At 42.5% G+C, this 23,065-nt stretch overlaps 3 protein-coding genes across 6 annotated transcripts in view; 1 reads left to right on the top strand and 2 right to left on the bottom strand.

Moving 5' to 3' along the window:
* The window catches only part of dnajc17 (DnaJ (Hsp40) homolog, subfamily C, member 17), a 40,014-nt gene extending 22,572 nt beyond the window's left edge, over nt 1-17,442 (top strand). The window contains exon 11 of the mRNA XM_037746822.1: nt 17,175-17,442. Coding sequence (XP_037602750.1) covers nt 17,175-17,294 — 120 coding nt within the window. The 3' untranslated portion in view covers nt 17,295-17,442. The remainder of the gene's footprint in view (nt 1-17,174) is intronic.
* Nucleotides 253-7,018, bottom strand: LOC119474659 (cdc42 effector protein 3). Of its 3 annotated transcripts, XM_037746823.1 has the most exons (3): nt 6,182-7,018; nt 5,930-6,084; nt 253-4,519 (listed from the first exon to the last, which is right to left on the bottom strand). In XM_037746823.1, the coding sequence occupies exon 3, from the start codon at nt 4,370-4,372 to the stop codon at nt 3,740-3,742; it is 633 nt and encodes a 210-aa protein (XP_037602751.1). In that variant the 5' UTR covers nt 4,373-4,519; nt 5,930-6,084; nt 6,182-7,018; the 3' UTR covers nt 253-3,739. The 3 variants fall into 3 exon arrangements, with proteins under 3 accessions (XP_037602751.1, XP_037602752.1, XP_037602753.1); XM_037746824.1 differs by having other exon boundaries at nt 5,930-7,018; XM_037746825.1 differs by lacking the exons at nt 5,930-6,084; nt 6,182-7,018 and adding an exon at nt 5,517-5,848.
* Nucleotides 17,443-20,525: 3,083 nt separating the features above from the next.
* Nucleotides 20,526-22,496, bottom strand: gchfr (GTP cyclohydrolase I feedback regulator). Of its 2 annotated transcripts, none has more exons than XM_037747450.1 (3): nt 22,293-22,496; nt 21,666-21,757; nt 20,526-21,064 (listed from the first exon to the last, which is right to left on the bottom strand). In XM_037747450.1, exons 1-3 carry the CDS (start codon nt 22,326-22,328, stop codon nt 20,935-20,937), a joined length of 258 nt encoding a protein of 85 aa, XP_037603378.1. In that variant the 5' UTR covers nt 22,329-22,496; the 3' UTR covers nt 20,526-20,934. The 2 variants fall into 2 exon arrangements, with proteins under 2 accessions (XP_037603378.1, XP_037603377.1); XM_037747449.1 differs by having other exon boundaries at nt 21,666-21,760; nt 22,293-22,486.
* Between the last annotated feature and the right edge of the window lie 569 nt (nt 22,497-23,065).

Raw genomic sequence — 23,065 nt, 5'->3', positions numbered from 1 at the left:
CCTAAAGTTTTAAAACAAATATAGTTGAGTAAAAAGTACAATATGTATCTATTATATTATATATGATCTATTATTTATTTTAATTGTTGTGGAGTAGAAGTATAAAGAAGCATAAAATAGAAATACTTAAGTATCAGAATTGTACTTAAGTATAGTACTTGAGTCAATTTACTTAGTTACTTTCCACCACTGAGTACCTGATATTAATATTGCGTACCAGGTTTGAATGGATATAGTAAATAATAATAATAATAATAATAATAATAGATTTTATTTAATTATATAAAAACATTTCCATGGCACTCAAGGTCACCTTACATCACATAAGTTCAGTAATAAAACATACAATAAGCAACAAAGCACCAGTAATAAAACATCAATGAAATCAACAATAGAACATACAGTATAAGCAACAGAGCAGAGCTCAACAATGAGTTCAATCGCAGTTATTGCAATTAAAGTGAGTAAGCTAATTTAAAAAGATGAGTTTTGAATTCTGTAATGGAGTCCAGTATGCCGATGTGAGAGGGGAAGTGAGTTCCAACGTTTGGGTGCAGCACAGGAGAAGGCCCTGGCACCCATTGTGCTGAGGTTGACGGGTGATGGTGCCAGTTAGAGCTGCTGCTGAAGACCGCAGGGAGCAGAAGGGGGTGAAAGTCAGGCAGTGAACCTCATCATATACGAGGTTGGAGTTGTTGGTGATATATCATCTATGTATAACGGGACCCTCAAGAAACAAAAGACCACACGGTTTATAGTTCAAGATATGCTTGTTTAGGGTAACTTGAAATATATAGATGTGTTTTTGCATTTTCTCATTAGACACGGAACGTATTGCCTGGTGGGATTATGGTGTGGTCAGAATTTCAGAATTATCGTGTCACGCCCAGTTCATCATGCGTATCACGAGAGGGGATAGCTGTTGCGGATTGGCTCGGCCCTCGCCGTATATAGCTTAGTAATACGTTCTGACATGATACAGACAGCATAAACAATATCGGTTTCACAAAATCCCCCACTGTGTGTGTGAACCCATGCGGCATATTTCAGTAGCATCAGGTCAAACTGGGAGACACAATTGCAGTAGACGGACACATCTCTTATTTGCCAAAACAATATTTTTAGTTTTTTAGTTAGTACCTGACAAAATAAATAACCCGTAAGAGCTACTCTTCAGTGAGATGACAGGGTTTCATGGTATTCTGTATGACAGCGAGTTGAGATCTTCGGGAGGGAGAGAAGTGGTACCAGATGGGAATGGGATACTTCGCAGCTCGGCCAGTTTGTGCTGCGCAGACAAGATAATTTGTCTTCGATTACAGGCTCTTTCTTCTCACATCAGTCATGTGGCTGAACACTTGTTGAACTTAAGTTTATGTGATTCTTCACACTGTGAAGAGCTCTTGTGTAATCTGTGTAGCTAGAATAATCAAATGTTTGAAAGTTATAATGAATAAGGATGGATTTTCATAAAATCTGTCCATGTTTTTTTTATCAAGAGTGGCTGAAGGAAATTCAAAATTTGTGGGTATTGTTTTTTTAATATTGTTTTTTTTTTTAGGTTCAAGTTTTTTACCCTTACTTAGTAGCGCAATAATTTGTTTCCACAGTGTCTGATACTACACAATTATTTTTTCTCTTGCGAATAAATGAGGCTTTGATCGTTAAGGGGCATTGTAACAGACGGTCCTGTGTAAAGTCTGTGTGACTCAATAGCTCTTTCTCCTGCTTATCTGGAATAGGTAGCCTGTATAGAAAAGTCTGACAAATCGCAGACACACCCTGGTTAGCTATTGAACATCACCTCTTTATGACACAGGTGTGCCTCCGAGCGGGACATGCCTAACAACCCGGCACTTGCTTCAAAGTCCAGTTTACTGTAATGCAGTATTTGTGGCTTTACATGAAAATCCTGCTTGACGTGTCTGTCTAATTTAGACCTGTGCGTCTCTCCACCTTGAAATAATGTTGCGCTGCACGTTGCGGTGGATAATCCAAGGCTATGATTTCTCTAGAAGCTGTTAAGCAAAGTTAATTGCCTCCACAGTGGCTCCTGACGGTTGAAAAGCCAAATAAATGTCCGCCCATCAGTGGTGTGTAAACTCATACGAGCTGTGTTAAAATGTTGACACGAGCAGTTCTGTCCACAAAACCACCAATCTTGGAATGTCAAAGATATTTTTCTTTACTTCCCCAAAATGCAAAACATTACATTTTTCAATGTAAAAAAAAAAAGTTTCACAATGCGTTGTCATAACATATACGAGAAAAATGGTCAGAGATATCTGGTATATAATGGGAGATGGCAAAACAGATATACAGTGGAGACGTATCCACAAACATTGCTGTTTCTGTTAGGACATACATAGAATTCTAAATCTATTGCTAGAAGTGGGACACTTGTGGTTCTTGTATTTTGCAGCGTGACCCGTGGGGAACTTAGGAATGCGACCGGTTCTGGGTTTGCCCCACAGCCTTTCCTGGCAACCCCCCACTAACGCCCAGACTGAGACTCTGTCCTGACTCTCTCCTCTCCAGACCTGAGCAAACTGGACCTAGATTGTCTGCACAAATCTCAGTTTGACCACGCGTGCTTACATCTACTTTACTTGTGTGCCAGTGTGTGCGAGATACAAGCGTGCTTTTTTCACGTGTCGGGGGTCTGTTTGGTCAGAAGGTAGTGTTTAAACCCTCATCAGGACTTTTGCCGCAGTAATGGATGTCTCTGGTCCTCCTCCCTCGACACCCCCTGTATATGTGGAAGTATCACGTTACCCTTTACCACTTTCCTTCTCGTGCGCCACTCACCAGAGCATCGCACTCTGATTTGCAGCTAAGAAAACAGCCTGCTTTTTTTTTTGTGTCTGAGGTCTTGGACCTGTGGCCTGGCTTGGTCTGCAGCCCAACCTGCCACCACTGGCTGGCTTTTTATTGGAAGCAGAGCTAAGTGTTTGTTTTCACTGCATTGTTGGGAATGAGAGATGGGGGGTACCTTGGTCTACCTTTTCGAGTGGGGCCTCTGGGATGCGTGCGGAGGAGAAATTGCCCTCCACACACAATAGATTGGCAAGCACGCCAAGAGCCAAGACATCACAGCTCGAGGACCTTGGATTCCAGCCGCAGCTTTTCTTTTCTTAAACACAACACTCTTAAGTCTTAACAGCCGTCTTCAGTGCTGTGCTGTGCTGCGTGGTTTGGGGGATTGCAATGGCAAAGGAGGGAAGTAAAAGAAGGTGAAAATGTCCAGCTTGGAGTTTGACATCCGACAGTTCAATCATTAACTTACACATTGTATCCACCTCTGCAAGGGGGCGGATATAAGGAGAACATTAACTTTGTGTCTTTTTTTAGCTCAACCTTTCAAACAAGATTATGTTTAATTTTTAACAAATGCTGTGGACCACAATGTTTTATAGACACAATAGCGGGTGCTTATAAAAGCTCCTTATCCTAGACAGCTGCTGTGATATCCCATTCAAAAAATGTTTTACTGAAATAATAAAACAAAAAGGCAGACTAAAACATAGGTGAGGCAAGTTCTCCCCAAAGGCTGTTTGTCTATACTTGGTACCCAGGGATCATAAAATCAGATATCCCCAGATTTATTTCAACAATACCCATCGCATTAGGATATTGGTTTGTCCATAAAATCAGGAGTGTGTTCCCAACAAGGGTGTCCAGTTGGATCTCTTCTCCATATTCCAAACTTTTAGTAAAGCCTTCCTGTAACGCCTGGCTACTAGGTTGTCTTATTGTCACGTTTGTCCATCACCTGGAGAACATCATCCAGGATTGAAGGGCCCAGGTCAAGGCTGAATGAAAATGCACTGTCCTCCTCCTTATGCTGTCCAACAGCTTTGTTACAGGTCTCTGTGGAGTCTTCGTCCCTGTCTGAGTTCAGGCTGCCCCGTCCGAGGCTGCGAGCCATATTGGGAGCAGCATTATTCACTCTTTGACACCCGTCCTCCTTTTCCATCTCTGCTTCCCCGTCCTCGCTGTCCAGCAGCGGCATAGAGCTGCATTTCTTTCTCCTCTGGGACGCGTTGTGCTGGCGGCCCGCATACCAGTCGGGGCTCTCCGAGCCCTCTGCCTCATCCAGGTTCAGGCGCGGTGGCTTTGGCGGCGGAGAGCAGGCCAGGAAGAGATTCTGCTCGCTCTGGGAGCTCTGTAGAAGCAGACCGTGGCCCATCTTTAAGAAGGACAGGTCTCCGAAGCTGTCTGTGTGGGCATCGTTGCCGATATGTGTGATGTGACGGAAATCAGCCAGCGGTAGGCTGATCATGTTGACAGACAGCACCTCCCTGCGCTTGGTGTGCCTGCTGGGCCAACGAGCAGAGGATGGCTTTCTGTACAACGATGTTCTTAGTGGCATCTTGGCAGATCTGGTTGAGATGGACCTAAATGTTTTTATTTATTCTCTTTTTTTATATATCCTCAGTCTTTGTATCCTTTTGTATTTCCTCCTTTGTTCAACAATGAATCCTTTAGGAAGTGGTGAAGCTTATAAGCAGAATTCCATCTGCATCAAAACACAAGAAAAGATCAAATTATAATTTAACAAATCCAAGTCAAATACCAAGTTTATAACACTTCATTATAAATCTGTTTTTTTATAATCCAGGCTTCCCTCACATCATGCTAGAATATGGAGCAGGTCTGTGCTTGTAATTCAGCACCAGATGTAAGTATTGTGCTGAAGCAGTTGGCTCGATGTGAATCGGCAGCCGTTGTTTAGAGATTGCACCTGCTCCACTCAATTTTGATTTGATTGAAATTCAGTATTATTTGGCAGCAGAGGGATGTTCCAACAATGCTTTGAAGCTTTCATTTCTAAATATTTACTTTTCAAATCCCAGTTTTTTTTCCCATAAATGCAGGTGTGGTCTGCAGCCTATCCTCTAAAGGAAGTCTATCAGCCCACTTAAGACTTCCAGTAACAAACACAACAAAAACGCAGATTCCCAAATGGTAATTGTTGTCCTGCGTGTAAGTGAATCATACGTCTCCACATTTTGTTTTTGGGAGAACATGAGGTTTTACCGTAACTTATGTCTGAATGCATGATAACTTCACTTCATAACACATGTTTCTGATTTTGTGAAAAACACAATTAGCTGCTGTAGTGTGAGAGTCAAGCAGTGGCTTGATGGTGGAAGTTAATAAAATGAGATGTTTTTATTCCTTAAATAACACTGTGGGCATTACATTTCAAAAAAGTTCTCTGTTTTGTTTTGTACTTTGGGGAATTTCTATTACATAAATGTTACATCCAACTTAACAGGAAACATTCTTGGTCAAATGAAACAACAATAACACTTACAATGAAAGTCTAACTGTCAAAAAACAGAAAGTCATTTTGCATTCCGTGACCTGTAATAGTTTTATTGAGTAAAATAGAACTCAGTTCATCAACGCTGGCACGCCGATTAGATAATCTGCCTGGTGTCTGTGATTTTACGGTTCTCCCAAACAGCTTTGCCCACATTAGATCTGTGTTCGTGACTTGAAACACTCACTCTGTAAATTTGTAAGCCACTACAGCAAACAGGTTTTGTTGGCCCGTAAAGGTTTTATCGGCACTTTAGTAGCAGCGGGAGATTGGAGAGCGTTGACACAACAGCATTCCTTTCCAAACATGTCAGTTTGGCCGAGGAGGGGTCTTAGGATTTCAGCCATGAGTATCGTGCTCAGGAAACACTTCGTGGCCAAGTAAAAATTAAAGAAGCCCATTAAAACAGATTGGCCAAGAAACAATTTCTAAATGATCTTCCTCAATGCTGCCATAAAAGATCCATCTTTGAGACAGATGAGGAATCTGTCTGATGAAAACTTTACACCAAAAGTTAAAAGAAAAAATGTATTTTCTTTTCATGCGGCTGTCTAGCAGGATAAATAACAATAGGATAGATAAAGATTGATTAGTTCTTACCTGTCTTGCAGAGCAGACGCAGGATGTTTGAATCCAACACATGCTAACACGTCTCTGTCAGGAAACTAGGCAGCGTCTACCTGCACACCCTGACAAGCTCTTCCTCGACATGATGGGACTTGTTCAACGGTTACAGAGAAGACCTCATTACGCAGCTTGAGACAAAGAGACAGAGTGAAGGACTTTTCCTTGGTGTCAAGTCAACTTTTACATTACATGGTAGCATTTAACCTCCAAGAGAGTGTCTCTTACCTTTTTCTCTACTGCTGCTTAGGTGTTTTCAGTCCTTGGACATTTGATCCTTGTCTTTTTTTTTGCTAATCCTTCCCAGTGTAAACTCCCTCTTTTTTGAATTGCCGAGCTCTCCAGGTGTGTTGCCGGTAAATGTCTTCTTTGCCTAAGAGATAAGCCGGGTGAGGTCAGAGTCCAAGAGCGTTCAGGCATCCAGGTGGAGGCTTCCCTTCAGTTTTTTTTCCCTGAGCTTATATTTGCACTTTAGAACGGTTGCCAGCCGTCAGATGATATCATCCTGGTTGCGATGTGAGTTGGCCTTTTAGTCGTAAGTGTTAGAATAAATCCTGCTGGTTGGTTGGTTGGTTGGTTGGTTGGTTGGTTGCACCCATTACCTGCGGGAGAGTGCAAAACAGGAGCTGCTGATTTTAATTCCTGCGATATTGAAAAAGACAGAAATGCAGGAGAAAGTACGGCGCACAACTCATTTTAAGAGCTGTTTCTGAGAGAGGTTGAGTTTTCAGCCATGTGTATGTGTTTGATAGAATGTGTGCTTGTGTCTAAAAGGAAGTCATAGTCATTGAGCAAACAGGTCAGCCACTCAGAGGAGGGGGTTAACTGATCTCTAATCTCCATGTCATTGTCCCCGTGCTCTGTTGATTTCCTGATTTCCTGCTCGCTGTTGGCTCATCTAAAGCCTCGGAGTCAGGCCCTTCTGCCTGACTGGAGGCCTATAGCTTCTCTATGCAATCAAAGCGCACTATCACACACAGACATGTATGTACAGGCACGCCGGGTTGCACAAGATAGAGATAGCTTGTTGCATTTCCCGATTCTCACGCCTCCAGCATGTTGTCTTTGCCTTTTGGAATGCTAAAGCAACACAGGAATGGGAATTGTGTCCGAACAGCAAACGTTTTTTTTCTGCTCTATGGAATTTGTTTGTGTTAAAAATGTCAGGGTTAAAGCATTTTGTTGTGCTCTCACAGGCTGTAATTGTTACTTGTGCTGATCATGCCCTTTTGGTTGTCTCATGGTTTGGAAAGAATCTTTCTTGAACTATATAATCTTCTACAACCTGTGTGTTTTAAAGAGAATGTGTTAAAACTAACACGCCATCACGCTCTGATATCCAAACCGAGTCTTATAGCGAACACTGTGTTCCAGCAGAAAGGAGGAAAACGTCTGCGGATCCCTTTGCTCAGTGCTTCTCCTTGTTCTCTATAGTTGAACATGCAGGGTGTGAAGGAAATGGTCTTTTTCATATTGATCCAATAAACAAAAGGCGTGCCGCGTGATCCTCTCTTGTTCTCCCGCTCTGCACTCCAGTGCCAAGAGCAGTCTGCAAGACCAGACACAATTACTCACGCAAATGAAATTATCATAACATTTACTCAACACTGAAGCAAGAACAGTTTTGAACATTTCTTTTCTGAGAAACACCCGCCTTCTTCCATCTACAACCACAAAATACTAGCCAGAGCTGGTGTTATCTGCAGTATTGGAATGACCTCACAAGACCTTCTGTCTGACCAAGGTTGGGCACACTGTGTTGTCATGCTATGTAGCCTCTGGGCTGATGCGTTGAGACCTAGCTGGATTTCTGTATAAGCTTCTTTTCTAAGGCCTGACCATAGCGGGCAGTGTGGTTTGATGCAGCTATGCTGGGCCTGAAATCTGGGATGCTGCGTGTTTTTGTTGTTGCAGGATAAAAAGTGTTTCCAGATATTGCTTTGACTGGCGCTAGAAGCCCAAACTGAGGCTTTGGTGGATATTCTTCTGGCCCTTTGTTGTGTGTTCTCCAGCTTCCGCTGTGTCGAGGCCATCAGACTGTCAGCATTCGGACTAGATTTACAGCACGAACTGTCTGATTCTTTTATATGAAAAACATTTTTTTTTCAATGATGACAAACATGGGACATACTGTGCTTTCATATAATTCAGATTCGAGTACATCCATGAGTCACCCAGAGTACGAAGAGAATGAGACTACATTCGAGCTGCTCTTATTAATCGATTAGTTATTAATTATTAAATTAATCACCAGTTATTTTAATAATCAGTTTGAGTGATTTTTTTTTTAAGGGAAAAAAGGGAATATTCTCTGATTCCAGCTTCTTAAATGTGAATATTTTCTGGTTTCTTTACTCCTCAATGACAGTAAACTGAATATCTTTGAGTTTGGGGATGTCATTTTGGGCTTTGGGAAACACTGATTGACATTTTTCACCATTTTCTGACATTTTATAGACCAAACAACTAATCGATTAATCAAAGAAATAATCAACAGTTTAATCAACAATGAAAATAATCGTTGCAGCCCTAGACTAGACAGACAATTCCTTGTTTAAGTTTGGGCAGTCCATAAAATCTTATCTGTATCTGTCACTAAAGTAGTTCCTAGTAGCTACTCTTTGTAATGTACTTTCATCAATTGTGGTGAGAACATCCACGTTTGCTTTTGTCATCATCCCAGCCACTGTCGTCACAGTTTGTCTCCAAAGTCATGATGACTGATGAGCTGTTTGAATGCGTTCCAACAGAAACTTGGCAGGCTTCTAAGAGGAATTGCAGACAGTTGCACTCAGTTGCATGACTGCCACATGACAAAGATCTGACACCAGTCAAAGTCCAGGTGTTGTGTTCTAGTGAAGACCAAGTGATTAATACATGAGAAAGCTTACAGTAGCCTCTAATCAACTAAGTAAGGTCACGCCAGGTCCAACACATTAAAGGGTTGAATAGGCTGGATAATTAACAGAGAAACATGCCATGTCTGATGAGGTCATGTTTATTGATGCCAAATACTAAAACAACATAAAATCGCTTAATCATTTACATGAAGGTTTTAGACACTAATGTGTTCTGATGCCTGTTTTTGCCTTCTAGCACCATCTCACGGTGTTAACTATTTACAAATGAGCAGAGCACTTTGATCTACGATGGACTTAAAGGAACACTTTGTAGCATTTCGGGGTATTTATTGGCAGAAATGGAATATTAATAAGTACGTTTTCTTTAGTGTATAATCACCTGAAAATAAGAAATGTTTGTGTTTTCGTTACCTTAGAATGAGCTGTTTATATCCACATAGGGAGCGGGTCCAAGCCCCCAGGAAGAGCGCCGGACTTTACAAATTTTCGTAGTGGCCAAACGTTGGAATTACAACTTCCGTGTCCGTCACATGATGCCATTGTGCCCAAAAATACTTTATCCCATAGACTTACATTGGGAAAGAGACATCTATAAATCAGTGGATAGTTTTTTTTTTAGGTAAATCAACTTCCCAGTACGAGCACTTAAATAGTCCTTATTTAAATCATTAGGTCCTAAAAGTGGTAAAATGCACTAATAGCCGAATCCAGAGTTAGCTCCCTTCCTTCGTACATGTGAATGAGCCCAGACTGAGGCTGGACCGAGGGCTGGGAGGGGGGGGGAATAAAGAAAACGCTATTGCGCCTGCTCTACGGGCCCAATGGATGCGGAAGATCAATGGAAAATCTGGGTATTTTTATACTTCGAAGTCAGACTTGTTTTGCTCCATGTGCCGCTGAGCAACTTTCATAGGAATGAATGGGGCCCCGCTGACGCTGTATCCTGTTCTCTTTATACATCCATGAGTGAGTCCTCTTCACGGAGTCAGCCGCCATGTTTTAGCCCAGAACGGACAAACCAAACTGTGGCTCTAGATAGGGCCATTTGCGTCGGCCACCATAGTTCTCCTACACGCTTGACACAGGGAAGAAGTTGATTGCAGATTGCAGCCAGCTAGATGCCACCAAATCCTACACACTGCACCTTTTTAAACAAGAAATTGCAGCATCTGTTTATCTATCAGAGATGTATTCGAATCTTAAGGGGATTTCTAGTGGCCTGTGGGTGTAAAATACATGCTATATGGAGCTGCGATGTCTTGCGTTTGATCCAGGCCACCCTTTCCTGTCATTCTCAACTGTCCAATAAAGGCAAAATTTCCCCTCCATAAAATATATGTTATACAATGGTCATTTTGTGCTTTTATACACAGACATCTTTTACTTGTTTTGATCTCTTTGTGGCGCCCACAGACTTATAAAATGTATTTTTTCGTTTTTGCAGGATTGTAATATACATTTGCATAACTCATAACATACTGTTTCTTTCCAGTGAATGTGGGCGGTCAGTGTAGGCTGGGAATGTACTGCCGTGTCTCCTGACACTGAGTCATTAGTAATTATACAATCATGGTTGGGATATGATGTAAACAGTATACAGCAGGATACATTCCTCTAGCCGTTTGTTCTGCACATTAAATAGATAAGGAGCCATGCTAATATGGGAACACATACGTACATACACAGAGAGAGCACAGACATTTAAAATTTCATGTTTGGAACCTTGAATTCATTTTCATTTTTTTCTCCCCTCGTGATGCCTGAGTTCTTTTTGACATCTCCAAAACTGCATTCTTACCAGTCCTGTGGCCACTTTTGTTTTAATGGGAAATCTGTTGCAATCAGAGGGCTTTTCCCGGAAGGCCGGAATGTGAGAGACATAATTTTGCTTTTACAACGATGTATTGTTGGATATTAAAGAGGCCAAACCCCCACATCTCCCTATTCTAGGATCCCTTAGCTCATCCATCATAAAGAGAAATGCCAGGGCACCAGGAGTTCAGGTCTTTGCTGCCATTTCTCTTTTTCATTGTTTATTTCCTTAACGTTAACAGTTTCCAAAAGGCGCTCTCCGTCTCCGTCCAACAGGCTTCTATTCTGTCCAATACCGTGACCACCTACAACCACATGCGTACATGTCCACACACACACACACACACACACACACACACACACACACACACACTTAAATGGTACCTCACATCCACTGCTGACTTTTCCCCCCCTTCACTTTACCTTTGATTGTTATTGACTGGATCTACGGTCCACACGCAACCACCGCTACCTGCACAGTGTTCATTCAGGCACTGTACTACAAAAGGTCTGTACTGGATATGGCAAAAATCTTCTATCACGATATAGGTAATTTCATATCTCGATAATGATATATATCACGATATAGCATGTTTTCTGGTAATTCAATAAATAAATTATCTACAGTATATGAAATAACCACATGGTAAAGCCTATTTTTGTATACTCCTGTGTGAATTAAATACTTGACAAATGATGAGTATTTTCATATTGAGTGCAAAATTAACATAAAAGGTTTAAATGAAATTATAGAAAAAACAAATAAATAAAAGGCCTAGCCTATATCAGAATAGAAACAAAAATAGAAAATGTAAGATAGACATTAGATATCGTTTTGACGATATATATCGTCGTATTGCCCAACCCTAGTACTGCATTTCAATTAGAAGAGAAAAGTGAATGAAGAAAAGATAATTCTTTATTATAACAGATGATATGTGATAATAAAGTCTTGACAGAAAGTCTTTGGCATTTAGACTCTACAGAGAGATTTGTAACCAAGGGGCATCCCCACATGGAGTCCACACACTGGTGGTGGTGGTGGTGGCTGATGATCCTGCTGATAAGGCTGATGAATCCGCAAAGACTGGGCGGTGATGGGGAGGTGGAGGTGCACGCTTAACAGCAGCATGAACGTACTAAAGGAAGAGAGAGAATCATATTTCAAAAGAGACAGCAGCAAGATGATAGTTTAACAATGTAGGTGTTTCGCTGTGCTGACTTTTGTCATTTACGCATAGACTTCCATACAATCAGACTTCTTTTTGCAAGCAGGTTTAAGGCACTTCCGCATTGGCTTCACTTCTCAGACCCGGAGGTTGCCCACTGATTGCAGCTCGACTTTGTGATTTAGATTACGCAGCCCCATACGCAACAAACTGTGATGCACTGTGTGTTCTGACACCTTTCTATCGGAACCAGCATTAACTTTTTCAGCAATTTGAGCTACAGTAGCTCTTCTATAGGATCGTACAATACGGGCCAGCCTTCGCTCCCCACGTGCATCAATGAGCCTTGGGTCTGACCCTGTCGCCGGTTCACCGGTTTTCCTTCCTTGGACCACTGCAGACCGGGAACATCCCAAAAGAGCTGCAGTTCTGGAGATGCTCTGACCCAGTTGTCTAGCCATCACAATTTGGCTCTTGTCAAAGTCACTCACATCAAAACGCTTGCCCATTTTTTCTGCTTCCAACACAAAGTTCAAAGTTCAAAATGTTCACTTGCTGTCTAATATATCCCACCCACTGCCAGGTGCAGTTGATGAGATAATCAATGTTATTCACTCTACCTCTCAGTGGTCTTAATGTTACGTCTGATCGGTGTATATTAATTGTCACAGTCAGTGATCTGTAGATGTATTTACTAAGACTACATTCTGTTCAGACAGAAAAACTCACATTATTTGGCTTTTGCTGTCAAATAAAAGGCGGTCTTGTCTCGGAGTTCCTTTCAAAAACCAGATGTCTGCATTGAACGGGTTAAACACAGGAAGTAGATTTGGGCCTTAATCTCTATGTAGTGTTTGTCCTTCACTAACAAAAACAGTATAATAGACCAGACCTTCGGGGTTTTATGTCTGCCGAGTCTTATAATGAACGATGATTAATCCTCCACCATTTACAACGCACGAGTTTTGTCTGCGGAGGAATTTCACCTTGGCTCCAGCGTTGCATGTGCAGTACCCCTTGCCTGTTTGTTTGACTTAGCAGGAGTGCTCGGGAACCCCCCCCACCATACACACACACACACACATACACATACTCACACGCAAATGATTTCTAAATAAGTGTTCGCCTCTCATAAATCACCTACTCCATAGGTCCGTGACACACGCACACAGACATAGAAACACACACCACGCCACCACACGCGCTCCAGATAAATAGTTCCTTGATTAACTACACCAGAGTGCATTAGAGGCAGAAATGTTAGTCTGGACCACAGAGCAGGCTTGTTAAGAAGGAGCCATTTCTTCTCTTGGCAGCAAAGTCTGCAAAAGTCTCTTCTTGGCTCAGTGACCATCTAGTTGGAGATATCTGGTGGCTGATGGTGTTAATGACTTATCCAGTTATCAGATACTAGTTGGTAACGTCACAGGCTGTAAGCTTAAGAGACAATAAGCATGAAATGGAAAAAGAATGGAAGTATATCAATTGAAAATGTAATTGAATCAGCCAAGAGGCATTGTTAAACTGAATGTTCTCAGAGAGGTGTTAACGTCAAGCTTTTAATATCCAGTTAAATACTTTGATGGCTTCCTTGTTTATCAGGTTGCTGCACAAGCATGTGTTGCCTGTTTGTCATATTATGTCTCTGCGTTTCGCCATTCAAATTCCTATTTTAGGCATACAGTCGGGCTCCTGGCCAGGCTGAGACACAGTAACACTACAATAGAGTGCTACAGGAATGAGACCTAAAACCTGGAAATGAGTTAGCATTTTAGCACTTCCGGTTCCCTCGTCTGGAAGTCAGTGGGGTTTTTTGAATGTTTTTTTAGTTAGAAGCCTGAAATAAGGTCTGTGGTTAACACAAGCTTAAGATATAAAACAGAGACATAAAGTACATCAATATATATCCCTCTCGTAAATTTTAAAGACTTTATGTGTCTTAAAAAAGGCGATTGCTTACAAGTGGCGAAATAAGACTACTAAACGTCATCCCGCCGCCTCGTCCGCCTTCACAGCCTCGTTGTGTATACTCACATTCATGTGACCGTGGTATAGTTTGTTTATAGCCTAACGTTAGCTTTTTTTACTTCCGGCGATGCATTTACTCTTCAAAAATCATAAAATGGTGTTCATTTGTGTAGATTATCTTATGGAACAAAACATGTAAGTATCATAACATCATGTTTTTTTGCAACAGAGCTTATTTTCTGCAACAATCCAAAACCCAATGGAAAAAACCCACTGGCTTTTTGTCGAGGGATCCAGTGCGACGCTAACTTACCAGTTAGCCTATAAAAAAATACGTCATCCCTGGAGCACTCTATAAACTTAAATTTTAAGGGATGGGGTTACTGACAACACATCACAAAATAATCATGAGCTTTATACTATTCTGTACGATTTGTTAGAGAACAAGTAAAGAAAAGGAAAATGAGCAGAAAGGCAGAGTGAATTCTTGCTTCTTTTTCTTGCTTCTTGTGTTGTCTCCTCTTTCTGGGTGGCAATGGATCACAGTAACAGAGAGCAGGGACGTCAGCTGTGGAGATCTTTATGTGTGTGCAACAAATGAAATAGAAAAGCTGACCAAATGAGTGGAGAAAAATAATAGATGTAGGGCACAAGGGGACACTGAATGGTTTGAGACTTGTAGTGACTTGTAGAATCTATGCCAAGGAGCACTGAAGCTATCCTGCAGGCTTGAGAATGTCTAACACCTTTCTAAGACAATTATGAAATTTGCCTTCATATGTGTTTGTGTCCAAAACACTTTTTAGAGTAAGAAATCCCCTCTTTAGCTTGTGATAGTTTGCTGGAAAAAGGTTGAAAGTGGCATCTTATAGGTGCCCGAGTTCACACTCTTCCTTCTCTATTGCACACAAACAAACTTGTTTCCTCACATACTCGTTCACTCGTGCTCACACGCTTACATGCTCACACACATCTCACACAAACACACACAGAGGAATGGCGTAATGTGCAGCTGATCTGACAACTTGTGCCGGGGGAACACAGCGGCCACCTGCGCTGCGAGATGCCTCCTGCTGCGTGTGGGAAGGAGTGTGAGAGAGTGTGTGTTTGTGTGTGTGTTACATTGCCTGACTCACAGCACTGGTGGTATTCATGATGTCATTACTGGCCCGAGGTCAGACTCGGGTGTGCTGGTTGGAGGCCTAGCCATGTGCTGATGTCACATCGCTAATCCTCAGCTTGTTTGTGTGTGTGCACGTGTGTGTTTTACTACCATCCTACCTCTGCAGCGGCCTCGTGCCCTCCTCTCTTGGCTTTTTACAGGGGCCTGTTGTTTGTGTTCTGTGGTTTCCTACTCACCCTGGGCCCCAGAGTTACTGCAACGTACACACACGCACACAACCGAGTGTTTAGTTAGAGTGATGCACAGGCTAAACATGTACATTGTAAGTTAACACCCCAGGCAAGGAAAAATCCCTAATTCGGAGAAGAAATGCGTCACATTGCCCATAAAGCACCTGTTAATGTTCAGAATTCCCCTGCATCATTAGCCTGGTACAGTCCGCCCTTGACCACGACGGGTAGAGAAATAGGTCTGCCTAATTCTGACTGGAAATGTGTCACTGCACTTCAGTGTAGTGGCCAGTAGAGGGCAGGGCAGAGTATATTTGCAGAGGAAGAGGGAGCATTGCTTGTATACTTGCTTGTGTTTTCTTTAATTTGAAGATGCAAGAGTTGTTTATTTACCTAATGGCGTTCGCGTGATATTTCAGAGTTACGTGTCAGACAAGGGGCTTGAGCTCACATTACTGGAATGATAATAGCAGCTTTCCTCAATCCAGGGGCGGAGGAGGGGAGAGCGGGGGGGTAACATCCCCTCACCGACCCTCTCCTCTCGCTTCTTCCTCCGTACTTACCCTCTTTCTCTCAGCACATGGATGCTGGAGTCCCCGTGATCTTTTCCAGATGCGAGCGCATTGACAAAAACCTACCTCTCCTCCTCTTCGAGTCGCTCTCACTCGCCCCAGTCCTTCTTGCACACACTCACTCGCTCTCTCCTGCAGCTCACTGTCTTGTTAAAGAGACACTTCCTTGGCCCAGCAGACTTCCTGGATACAATCCTGTAAAACAATGGCTTATTCTGTGGACACATGGCCTCTCTCTGCTTCAAAATTGGATGAGGATCTCTGTGAGTGCATATGTGTGTGTTATATATATGCATAAGTATGCACATATCATCTTAGGTGCATATTTGAATTCTCTTTAGAGTCTCTCTTCTTGTACCTGGATGTGTGTGCTGGCCTGTGTGTGGCATTTGTGACCGCACAGATCGTGACCTATGTGTGTGTGTGTGTGTGTAAGACGTCTGGCCTGTGTTCCAGCCTGCTTGATTAGCCATTAGCCAGTGGCCGCCCTCTCCGATTCCCCCCACATTATGAGAATCTGTCGCCGTCGTCGTCCAAGCCCAAGCCCTTCAAAGAAATCACACACGCACAGTAAGAGGCCGGGCGGCTGCCAGGCTTAATCCCAGCCCTCATTTTGGGGTTTAATGACCTCAGGCAGCGGAATTACCCTGTCACTGTTGCTCTGCGGCCTGCTGTCTCATACATGTTCGCCCTGCCGCTGATGGTAACCGAGATGAGAGCATCCGTACGAGTCCGCCTCTCGTCCGCTGTGCACCCACAAAGGCCCTGTCGTGAAAGCAAACACGCAGAGGACGGTGACGGCGGTGTCATTCGCTCCGTGTGCTGGCCTGAGTCGATGTTGTCATGATATCAAATACAGACATGTTTGACTTTGCTATGATTCCCATCCAGTGTAGTGGCTCACTAGGAGTTTTTCCTTGAGTATTGATTTAAAGGGGCCACGCCACTGATTTTACAAATCTAGATCTGTTTACTTGTGGGGAGTACGACACATAATCAGAGTTATCTCTGTTCGGTCTCGGAGACTACAAATTTATACTGATACAACAGTCGGCAGGTTTAAGGCATTTGCTAGGCATAATGAAAAGGGGCTAGTGATTGCATTATGGGAAATGTAGGATCCTGGGGGCTTGGAGCTTGACCCATACTAGTAGGGACTAAAAGTCTGGATATCCCTGCGTCTGCTGCTTAGATTTTAATTATTATTTATATTATATCATATATTTTGAATCTGTCACTTGTATACATACTGTATATATATATATATATAGATACTGTATATACACTCAACTTCTCTATTAATGGACTAAATATTTTTATTTGTAAATCTTTAAAAAGAAATGTCTGAACTCTTGGGCTCAAATATTTACATTACAACCTCATTTTGTCTGTTTTAACAGACAGAAATTGGGACTAGTTTATAATATGTGCTTTCAGATAACATGTTATAATAACCTCTCTCTACGTCTGTCTCTCTCTCCTACAGGGCGCCCTATCAAATGAGCGCGACTATGAGAGCGTGGTGATGATGAGGATGAGGCAGGCCGCCGAGCGACAGAAGCTCATAGAACAAATGCAGAGAGAAGATGACGAGGAAACTGCGTAGCCCAGCAGGACTCAGCTCGGTACCTGCCTGCGACTACTAAATGAATACCTGTTCCAGGCTTTAGTTTCATAAAGCCTCTTATGTGGGTTGTTATTGTTTTTTTGTATGCAATACACTGTGGCAAAATAAATCTTTTTAATAACTAAAACAGATAGTTTTTAATCAGCATGTTATGTCTTTTCCTTTATGAAGAACGTAGGATGGCTGAGGGAGATACAGAGTAGAGAAGAAGTGAGGGCTCCTGCAGTGTGGAACCAGAGGTAGGAGTTATTAATACTCAGGGATCAATAAGTACTGCACACTATCTAGTGTAACCATATTGTATCCGTGAACTGAGATGAACAATTATTTCATCTTAATTTATTTGATTAAATTTCCACGTGGTGCATCTGGGGATTTTTTTTTACATCTTATCAATATATCAACCCTGAGCACTAATAAATTAGTTGGTAAATTATTCGAGATTCGAGGCACCCAATGAGTATTTAGTCTTTATTCATCGCATTGTAAAAGAGCCAGATGAGATTGGCCATCCAAAATGGTATAATGATGTCATTTGCATCTGTCTGGTTAGATGTGACAACTCATTACCTCATCATTGCAGCCAACTGGCTGAGTGTAATCTCTCTTAATAGAAGTGTTGTAGCAATCCAAACAGCAGCCCGTGAGATGTGACTACGTGGATGTTAAACCAGAAAATCAGGCTGAGATAGGAACGCTAGGTCGGCTTTTGTGGGAATTCTTGTGGCCTCACATGAACATACTCTGAAGGGGGAGACCCTCCATTATAGATCTGGTGGTTAAGATGACTGCTCTACTCCAGATTGGATAGACCTTGTGGACTGCACAATTTCAAGGACACACAATGCTATTCATTCAGCTTTAGATGAAGGTTATGCAATCTCTATGCAAACCATTTATTTCATAATACTGTTCATATTAATGTAAATTAGGGGTTCCCAATCTGGGGGTCAAGACCCTCCAAGGGGTCCCAAGATAAATCTGAAGGGTCAGACAATTATTAAAGGGATAGTAAAGAAAATTTCTGTTATAAAAAATGTTTATTTCTGCCTTTTTTTTCTTGGGAAATACTGGATACTACATCTTCAGTACTCTGAAAAGCCTTCAAATTAAACAATACCTGATAGAGAAAAGGCCCTTTTAGTAACTGTTATTTAGTAACTTAGTAAATATTGTCACATGTAACAGTTTTTTAATACAAGATAAGATAAAACATTATTTATCCTGAGGGAAATTGTTGTGCAAAACTGTCTACGAATATTTTTACTTTTAGTTCGACATTTCGGGAAATACGCTTATTCATTTTCAAGTTGGAGCCAGGAGACGGTTAGTTTAGCTTTGCTTTAAGACTGTAAACACAAGGAAACAGCTGGCTTGGCTCCGTCCAACAGTTAAGTACCAGCACCTTTAAAGATGACTAATAAATACGTGTTGTCTAGTTTGTTTAATCTGTTCAAAACCCAAACTAAAAAAAGACACGTTGTGGTTTGACAGGCGGTTTGGTGCTGAACTATTTCTTGGCAGGGAGACATGACTTTCTGGAGTCTTGTTGTCACCGTGAGGTTGCCAGGCAACTAGCGGAGTCTCCTGGAAGTCACTGCTCCCAGCCAAGAAATTGTCTGGCACATAACCCCCCCCCCATACAACCACATCTGGCTCCAGCTTCAAATTGAATGGACAGACGGGAGAGTAGTATCGATCCTCTCATCTAACTCTCAGCAAAGAACCATCGCTTTAATCACCAACTGAAAGGCTTTCATTAAGGAGTCCTGAAATACTTTCTGAACATCCAATCTGCCTTCACGCATGATATTGCAGGGATAGGTAAAGCCAAGAATTTGCAACAAAAGGTGTGATTGTTTCATACACTTCACTCCAGCCTCGGTCCTGATGGGTCACATGCCGCAGACCAGCTTACATTTAAAAACTTCAAAAACTGCATTCTGTCCCATGACACTGATCTCAACAAATTTTCTCTAAGTTAAGCTTTTATTGTTCTGGGCTCTTTCACAATAGTCTTATGTAACAGATGCCTAGAAGAAACTCTGTATTGCTTATTTATGCTCTCTGAAGTGACACGCTACCGCTCCGTGACCCACATTAAGTCACACAGTGCAGTGCCAAACTGTTGCGGTCACCCTGAGTTTTGTAACAAGGTCCTCTGCCTGTGGAACATCTATCCATCCAAATAGTCTTATTTTCCTGCCCCTCGGGGGAACTATGGCGTAATGCTGTGTCTGTATTTGTGGGCCCGTGTGGCGGCGTTCTCTCCCGTCACTGTGTTATTTAGGAGCCACATGGCAGCTTCGCGCCACCCAGCCCAGTCATCCATCTGTCTTACCACTCCTGCGCTGCCTCGCCGTGGCTCTGTTACACAATGTCCAGCTGTGGAGCGGTGTGGTGGGAGACATCTGCTCCTCTCCTCCTGCAAAATCCCCTCATCACATGGTTTTGTTTATGCGTAGCCTTTTTCATATCCCGGTAATGTGAAAAAAAAAAAAAAAAAAAGCCCAGGAACACACAAACTCTGTCCAAATGACAACAGAGGAAATACAATTACAGGAAACACATTCACCACCAACCCTGCCCTGAGCCCACGGTGGCTTGTGCTGCATGCGAACCAGGATGGGAGGATGCGCCTGTTCTATGTACGCTCTGTCCTATCAACAATTACAGCACAGCCTTGGAATATTCACAATATCGTCTTCCGGATCTGTTTTCCATATATTGTCCGAATCGAACCCGTCACGTCTTTGTATGCAAAACAGCATCTGGAATCTCCGTGGTCGCAGAACTGGGAAGCACCAGCACCTTTTGATGTTTAGTGCGGAGGTGGAAGCTAAGTCATGTGTGAGGCAGCAGGACTGGTAAGAGTTTGGCTGTGAGCTGGCTGGCAAAGTTTCTGGTTTTGCGGGTTAGTGATCCGGGCTGGCCCCAGACATGTGCTGGCAGACCTGGGGCTGTATTGAAACCACCCAGCGCTTTCTGGCTCTCACAGGCCCGACTGCTGCGCTCTGTGTGCGTGCAGTGCTAGCGCCTCGTCTCGGGGCATGCAGCATCCCCGTAAGGTGCCGCAGAACTGCGACAAGAAGAGCGTGTATTCTCAGATTTCCTATGGGATGTGGGTCTGTTTAAACGGATTGTCAGGAGGATATATCATTTGCAGCAGGATTACAAATTGTTTTCTTTTAGTCACAAGGACACAATCAATCCACGTCATTACATAATTTAATCAGAAGCATATGATACACTCACAAAAACATATTTAGACAATGCTGTAAGTACAAATCTATCTATCTAGAATAGTGTTTTATTTATTGGACAGAAGAGAGGGAGAACTGGGTGAGGTCTTTTGCACAGGCTGAATGTCTTTAATTAGGTTTTACTGACAAATGAGATATTAGAATTTAAACTGGCCCTCACTTCCTACACTCCCACTTGGTCACCAGTAGTAAATAACATAAAATCTCTGGAATGTAGATCATTATTCCCCTGAAATTGGTGACCTGTCGCCTATTGAAGGTAATCTGAAACCTTACGTCTGGGATAAAAAGTTCTTTCATTCATCCTTTTAAAGGCTTCTAGAGGCATTTACAGTCAACAGTCAACTCTCGCTCCATCACTCCGTCTCCTTGTGGAGGCACCACACCAGCGTCTGTCCAACCCCCGTCATCGTCAGCACGCGGAAGCCTATCTTCTCCAGCTTGTCCAGCACCAGGCGAGGCGGGTCGTCCACATGGTACTCGGAACTAAACGAGCATAAACACAAAGTCAACTTCTACCTTCCACAGATGTGAGGGTTCCTCTGTCTTTCAGTAAACTTTGTTTGGAAAGTAGAATGCCGTTAATTGTTCTGGTGCTTGTTCACTTCCTTCCACACCTTGGTTCATTTCCCAGCAGCATTCGAATCAGATTGCCAATGACAACACTTCCCTGATCTGTATTCCATCAGCATGAATGGTTTATTCTAAAAATCTGCAAAGCAGCAGCCTTCCTCAACCAGTTTTTCTTCCCTCCTCCTTCATGTGACCTGACCTCAGCTCTGCCGTCAATATGTACACGTCAGCTGCCAAAATGAAAGTGAAATGAGAGCTCTGCATCGGAGCGCAGCAGCCTGTATGGTTGACTATTTACTGTTTTTGAGATGGTGGTGGAGATGGTTTCACAAAAAAATGATCAAATCAGGATAGAAATTCTTCATCCTGTGAGGGATATTTAAGTCTTGGTGCTTTTGTGTATGACGAACTAAGCTTAAAAATCTCTCTGTTTACGTTTCATCTTCAGATATTGCCCGAATTTGACTAGTTGCGCTGCCACATTTACTTCAATGTCACCATTTTCAATACTCACAAATTGTTCCCCAGCATGGTTGTTTTCCTCGCTCCCAGGTAATTCATGATTTCTGGATCAGAATATTCATCTCCCACATTTGTTGGACCAGTCTCCTGTAACAAAGCCATTAAGCACATTAACTAAACATCTGATGCGTTTGCTAGAGATTGATTGAGAAATGATTGCTTTTGCTAAAAAACAATATCTGTTATTTGTACAGCTCTGTGGCTACACTTTGCAGCCATGTGGAACAGGTGCATGATCCTAATCTCTAATAACTGGACAGACTAAAAATAGATCATCAGATACTCTGAGGCTGTAGAATTAGGTTGTTAGAGTCTCGCAGACAACAACAAGCGCAACAAGAGGCCGGCAAAACTAAAGCAACATGTGTTTTCCATTTAGGGCACCATGGCAAAAAAAAAAAAAGAAAACAACACAACCATCCGCATATTGCTTGCTCCGCTTGTAGCCTTGACTGTTTGTTGTTTTCCAGCATGCAGAATATTACAGGCCACAGCATAAACTGTAATCTGCAAGTGGCGACTCTGATTGATTATCACCGTGTTGCTTTGACCAAATAAACAAAATCTCCAACTCGAAACGCGCGTCTCTAATAAAAAGTAACAGATGCGAGGTACACACCAGTCTGATCTGCGTACTGACGAACAAGTAAGGCATCTCTGCTCCCTGGCGACGGACCACTATTCCTCTGGGAATCACTGGTGAGGAGGAGGAGGAGGAGGAGGCTGCTTCTTCTTCTTCACAGACGCGACGGAGGATCTCCTCTCCAAGTTGCGCTTCTGCCGAAAAAGCTCTTTGCGGAATGCGGAAACACCCACAGCGACGGACCAATCACAGCTCTCCTCTCCTCTCAGCATCTGTCAACAGCGTTTGCTTGATCTGTGCTTCAAGTGAAGCCTTTGCTCGACTGATGCGATCAGTTGTTTGTTGACATGAGGAAATGTTGACCAGTGTGCATGAGCCAGAGGAAAATGCCTGTTATGCAGAGTTCACAGTGCAGAAGTCTCCTGGAAAATCTCATCCCTCTGTGGCTGGGGGGGTGAAGTGTACATATTGTGTCTAGTAGCTTATTTTCACCTACAAAAGATGATAAATAGTTTGTTAAGCAAGACCTCATATATGGCTTGAGTTCACAAAATGACACTACAGCTTTATTCCCAAATGCATGAATAATAATAATAATAATACATTTTATTTGGCGGCGCCTTTCAAGTCACCCAAGGACACCTTACAAGGATACAATTAAACATAGACAGATCAAAACAACTGGACATGACAGAGACACATTTATGCAGACACGTATGATGAACTGATGGACACTATCGAGAATAGGCCAGTTTGAATAGGGGGATTTGAATGATGTGATAGTGTCAGACTGCCGGATGAAGCATTTT

Source organism: Sebastes umbrosus, chromosome 16 (genome assembly GCF_015220745.1).
Source record: "Sebastes umbrosus isolate fSebUmb1 chromosome 16, fSebUmb1.pri, whole genome shotgun sequence".
Lineage (NCBI taxonomy): Eukaryota > Metazoa > Chordata > Actinopteri > Perciformes > Sebastidae > Sebastes > Sebastes umbrosus.
The sequence above is the reverse complement of the archived record's forward strand: the minus strand, read 5'-3'. Positions and strand labels throughout refer to the sequence as shown.